This window comes from Heptranchias perlo, chromosome 6 (assembly GCF_035084215.1).
Source record: "Heptranchias perlo isolate sHepPer1 chromosome 6, sHepPer1.hap1, whole genome shotgun sequence".
Lineage (NCBI taxonomy): Eukaryota > Metazoa > Chordata > Chondrichthyes > Hexanchiformes > Hexanchidae > Heptranchias > Heptranchias perlo.
In genome coordinates, this window is record NC_090330.1 from 63,107,868 (window position 1) to 63,113,867 (window position 6,000).

At 36.6% G+C, this 6,000-nt stretch overlaps 1 protein-coding gene across 1 annotated transcript; it reads right to left on the reverse strand.

Annotated features, from left to right (window-relative positions):
- Positions 1-909: 909 nt before the first annotated feature.
- tex30 (testis expressed 30) lies at positions 910-5,280 on the reverse strand. Its single transcript, XM_067986422.1, has 5 exons — positions 5,185-5,280; positions 3,486-3,716; positions 2,902-2,953; positions 2,557-2,762; positions 910-1,826 (listed from the first exon to the last, which is right to left on the reverse strand). The coding sequence occupies exons 1-5, from the start codon at positions 5,218-5,220 to the stop codon at positions 1,659-1,661; spliced, it is 693 nt and encodes a 230-aa protein (XP_067842523.1). The 5' UTR covers positions 5,221-5,280; the 3' UTR covers positions 910-1,658.
- Positions 5,281-6,000: the final 720 nt, after the last annotated feature.

Sequence of the window (6,000 nt, forward strand, 5' to 3'; positions counted from 1 at the left end):
TGCACGCTAACTCTGCAACCTCCACCAGCCCTACAGGCAGAAGTTCCTCCTGCAACCAGTTAAGCCCAGGACAGAGTAATGTACTTTCCTGTATGACATTTGTCTTTTATTAGTAGTGATCAATTGAGAAATTAATTTAATTTAAATGGTGTGAGCAATTATTTTCATATTCTTCTCCTTAATGCTTAAGGCCTTCATATGTAGATCATGATTGGTTAGACCAATTACAATTTTGTGTCTGTCCGGTTTTGGGCACCTTACTTTAGGAAGGATGTCAAGGTCATGGAAAGGATATAGAAGAGATTCACTAAGATGACATTAGGAATGGAAAGCTTTAGTTATGAGGAGAGATTGGAGAAATTGGAGCTCTTTTCATTGGAATAAAATGTTAGGAGAACTGATAGAGGTGTTCAAAATTATGAGGTGTTTTGATAAGGCAAATAGGGAAAAACAATTTCCACTGGTCAGTAATACAGTAACTAGAGGGCATAAATTTAAATAATCATCAGAAGAATGAGGGGAGAGGTTAGGAATTTTTTTATATGAATGCAGAGGGTTGATAGGACATGGAATGCCTTATCAGAAACAGTAATCCATTAAAGCATTTAAAAGGGAAGTGGATAAATATTTGAAAAAGAAAAATTTAGAAGGGTATACGGAAAGAGCAGGGAGGTGGAATTATGTGGATAGTTCTTTCAGAGAGCCAGCAGAGACATCGTGGTTCAAATGGTCTCTTTGTGTGCTTTAAAATTCTAGGATTTTGAGTCTGTTAAGTGGTCATATCTAATCAAACAAAACTGAATTCAAAGAGATGATAGAAAACAATGAACACAAGGAAAAAAAATTGGTATCTAAGCAGTCCTGGTCAACCTACTGTAAAAAAACACTAAAATAGTAGTACAGGATACATTTACTAGAGATAGCCAGATTTTTATTGGTTATGTATACACAGTGCCACTTTAAAAACATCACATTATATCTTTATTATGAATGTATATGAAATAGAGTTTTCCACATAAGCTACATCAGGTGAAAAAACTTTTTCTACAACCACGTCTACAAGGACAAAACATTTAAATAATGTGTGTTCATCATGGATCTGAACTATATCAGGGTCGATCTGGGCAAGAGGTGACCGCATGCTGAATGGTCACATCTGAGTTTATTATTGGAATTAAATTATGGGTATTACTCTACTTTTATTACTTTTTAATTGTATTTTCCCACTGCTGTCTAAATCTTTAGATTTGCTAGCAGCAGAAATGACATATAATAATGAAAGGTCTGAGACTAAATGAAAGTTTGTGTTTAACCTCATTCACATTGTAGTTATTTAACGCCATGTTTAGTTCAAACCGTATGAGTGAATACTTTACTGATAGAGTTGGTAAAAGATTTTTTTTACATGCAGAAGCCCCTAGGTATAAATTAGGTATAAACTAAACATTTAGTTTAAGTGCTCAGATATTGGAAAGTTTGTTGTACTTTATTTATAGTAACAGTGAACAATAGGGTAAAACAATTCCTGTCCAATGTTTTGTGTTGGAGGTTTCACACCAGCTAATCCAAACCATTCATTATACCCATATTACAAGTTAGAATTTTAAAAAAAGTTTTACTTGTTGACATCTATGACCACCGCACAAATCACTGAAATCCTATTTTTCTTGAAGGATCTCTCTAATCCATGAAAGGACCTCAGTATTAATCTCGGCCATGATGTCTTCTGTTGCTCGTCCTTTAACTTCCATTCCATGGCTAGCTCCTTCTACCCAGTGTACTTTGACAGCCAGTGGCATTTGGTTCAATATGCTTTCCAACAAATCCTACATGTGCAAATGGTTTTAAGATCATGATTAAATACAAATATCAATCTGAATTTAGCAGCCTACATGGATGTAATAATACATTAAATAAAATTAGCATATTACATTTCAAAACCTTCACTGAATCCTTCATTCTAATTGCTTACTCAAAAATTCATGCAATTTCACACAGTTTTATGACTGCATCCCTTTTCACTGTAAGCAATTACATTATAAAATGCTCCTTCTACAGCAGATACTATAATTAAGTCTGTCTCATTAATTACTAAATATAGTTGCCAGAATTAAGAGACCCTCATGTTCAGATTATGGTTAGTAATGAGACTTGCAGTATCCCCAGGCAAATTTCACATTAAGGCATTGAGCCTGCTCCAGGCAGTGCACATTAGAAAGGATGCCAGAGCTAGCATCAAAAAATAACCTTTTTGAATGGATTTTGGGCATTATGTAAAAGGTCTACATCTTGCAGTTCAATAGTGTTGCGCCAAAGAGATTGTGGATAATAGAAAAATAGAATAGCATTAAACTTTACTTTTGCTACAAAACTGTATCAACTTATGTTAATAGCCTTGTGTCATCTTGTAAGGCATTTGATTAGCATATTTTAAGCCCATTTGTTCTAGTTATATTTTCATAAAAAGAACCATAAACATTAAATGAATGCACAGCAGTCTGGTGGACATCCCTCCCTACTTCTATTAGTTGGAAAAATTATTTCACTCTGACTCACTTTCTCACACATTTCATCTGCTGATCCGGAAACCAGAAGGACTGGGTGGCGCACAAGAAGCAGATCCTCTGATCGAAGTTTATTCTGCTGTTTTGGTGGGTGTAGTGGATATGACAGGCAAATGAGACCTTGCACAAGCTCTTCATCGGGGCTGTCCTTACACTGTTTGACAATACATGCAGCAGCTCTAGATCCCATGGAACGACCTAGAAAACAAAGATTTCTTACACATCCATGTTTCTGGTAATTAAAATTTTTGAAGAAATCAACTTTTCATACACATTCTATTCAATGTACAAGTAGCTAAGGATAACAGTATTTCTGACAGGGAATATTTTCACTTACCCCCAAGGAACCAGCTTTTCACTTCATATTCCTTTGATGATTTTAGATATTCCTGCAATAATTATTGTTGAGATGGCAAGTTACAATGCAGAGTAATTCAAAGTGAGAAAAAAGTGTGACTTTAGAAAAGACTTAACTGAGCTGCCCCAATAGCCCAGCGCAAACTGGAAAGGTTCTAAAGTTGATTACCAGTCTGCGCTGAGTTAGTTGATCTCGGCCAGAGTGGCGGTCAACGTCCCTGGATTAGGGAATGGGGAAACTCGATCAGCGTCTCCAATCCTCATCACTTCCAGTGACCACTGCAAAGTATGCATGTGTGGACATCATATGAAGACAATACTGGGGTAGTGGTAATGATTGAATAATCTGTTGATACTCATTGTCAAGGTTCACACTCAAATAATGAATAAAAGGGTGAGGTACTGGAGGACGACTAGAGCCTGTGAAATAGTACCCAGCAAGGGGTCAATATTTTTAAGGGAGGAAGGAGAGACAAAAGGCAGGACGAAAAAAAGTACTGGAGCAGAAAATTGATCAGAATTTTATTTTTTTAATAAATATCACATAGAGTAACTTAACCTTACCATCACTGCCCTGTAAGCTCTAATTCTGTAGTCTAGGTTGAGGCCTTTGCATGTGAATCTAAGACATAGGATCCCGTTAGATGCAAGGAATTTTGTCATGGATACTAGCTGATGGAAGTTCATGTCTCCACCTGCACCGTGCGTGAGGATTACTCCATGTGTAAAAGGAGCATTTGGTACTGTATAGATTGCATTCAGAATTTTTTCCCCAAATGGTATTTTTAATTTAACCTGAAAAATCAAGAACATAAATTACCATTTCTTCGACCATGCTATAATACAATAAAAATCTCTGAAAACAAAGCACCAAAACTAATGTATAATCTAACATGCCAGCAACTTATAGTCATAAATAATGCCATTATTGTTTTTGAATTGAAAGCAGCAGCACACAAGTTAATTTACTTCTACTAAAGTCACATTTAAAGATGGGAGGGGAAGATAATATTTTAAGAAAGTTGGCTTTGTGTGCATAAAATTGGGTTTTGGTTCAATATCCATCAGTTCACTTTATCCTCCAACCTCCATCCCTCCCCCAACCACAAATTTTTCTGCCCAATCATAAAGTCTATTGAAACATCCATTATTAGGTGCAGATCTATATTCAACCTTTGATAGGTTACATCCATGTCACTATGAAACAATAAATTTTTGACCATCTAATAAACTAACTATTCAAAAATATTTTGTTTTCCATTATGTTATTTCTATGTGACATTTTCTGCTTTGCAGCCTGTACAGGGTGAAAAAAAATAATTTCATCGCATGGCATTCATCAGATAGCTCGTTCCAAATTGGTAGATCACTGAATCCACTTCTTGCAATGAATTTGAATGGGATGTCTATTTTCCTGCCAGTGAAACATTTATGTATTAACACAATTTTCAGTGTATTTGATATTGATGATATAACAGAGAATGGCAGATGTTTTTTCTCAAAACTGCTTGAAATCAAATTGCCTGTTTGCAAATTCCTCTTACAGGATCTTTAGTTTTTTTGTCAACTAGGTATCTGATGTGTGGAAATCTATCACCATGCTTAAACAAGCTACTAAGAAATCCACACAGGTAGAGTTTCAGCTTGGTTGATATGGAGTGTACACTCTCTCCCTGTAGGTACACATCTCACTTACATAAATGCAGGTTGGAAAGATCAAACCTTACAGACTCCCATGTGGCTGCAGGGGTACTGCTGAAATTTAATTAGTTAAAACTGTGCAGCTTATCAGCACAGAGTACTGATAAGCTTCCTACAGCTTGTCCAGTCAGGGCTACTTTACCCATTTGAGTACTGGCTCGCAGTATTATCTATAACTGCTCTAGCCTACCAAGTCCCATTAATAAACCAAGCTGGTTGGTCAATCAACAATGCCCTTGAGTACTGCAAAGCTGCCCGGCTGAGGAACTGGGTTACCAAATCTGCCATGGACACTTGACTCAGTTCCAACCTTCCATCGCCAGTTGTATCATCTTGGAGCAAAAAGAATGCTGCGGCTCCTGCTGCTAGGAGTGTACAGAGCTATTTAAACTATATTAAATATCAAAACTGAAAACTCGGCATCCCTGATAGTGAATAACGTGCTCACCCCACCCCCACCATCCCCGTTTAAAACCTCGACTAACACTTCATAGCAAAAAAAACACAGAGCAGCAACCCGAAACGTTCACAATGTGTTGAGAATGATTATGAAAAAACACACCGTTTCGACTGACACCAAATCCTTCACCTCCTGCATCGTGATTTAACTTCAGCTCTGTCGAAAGTACCTTCCCCATCCAGAGCGGCGCACGCACGTCCCAGTGCCTCATCATTTGCCAACTCAGATGTCAATCACATTCTCTGAACAAGGATTTTAATAATAAAGGAACGCTGTCAAGTTTCAATCATTTCTTGTTTGTAATCTGTATCATGGATTTTCTTCTCCCGTTTACAAAGGGTTAATATTTGAAAAAGCAATGAATTGTTAAATAAAATACTTGGTAAAATTAATTAATTTTGTGATTGCGGTTTAGAGGTATGGCAATTGTTTTATTAAATTGTGGTGCCTGGGCCTTCGCGTGACACCAATATATGTTATTTGATTTTCGCTTTTACTGTTTTATGAATTAATTTTCCATTACGTTATATTCTGTAAAGGAACAGCATGCCCTAATTTGGTGCTTTTGTTAGTAAAATCATTAATATTGAGACTGAAATTTTTGTGATTAAATTTAGTAAAGGGTCGCTTTCGGAATGCAGAAAAATATAGCTTTGATTCTGAGTAGCAGAAGGGAGCTACATCTGCTCATATTTATATAAAGACAGTTGGAATTGGGACTCTGAGATATATCAAGAGGTTAGAGGGACACCAACGTACGTTATGGGTAGACTTGGAGCCACTGCACAAGAAGGAGGTGAGGAAATTAAAGTCAAATCTAAAACAAAATACTGCAGATGCTGGAAATCTGCAATAAAAATAGAAAATGCTGGAAAAGCTCAGCAAGCGAGGCAGCATCTGTGGAGAAAGAAATAGAGT

What these genes read in the sequence shown, in the direction of transcription:
- tex30 (XM_067986422.1), bottom strand. Translation starts at nt 5,220, where the DNA reads ATGCAGGAGGTGAAGGATTTGGTGTCAGTCGAAACG. An exon ending in GAGCTTACAGGGCAGTGATG is followed by an intron (nt 2,954 to 3,485) that starts GTAAGGTTAAGT and finishes TAATTATTGCAG; the next exon opens with GAATATCTAAAATCATCAAA. An exon ending in GAAAAGCTGGTTCCTTGGGG is followed by an intron (nt 2,763 to 2,901) that starts GTAAGTGAAAAT and finishes TTTGTTTTCTAG; the next exon opens with GTCGTTCCATGGGATCTAGA.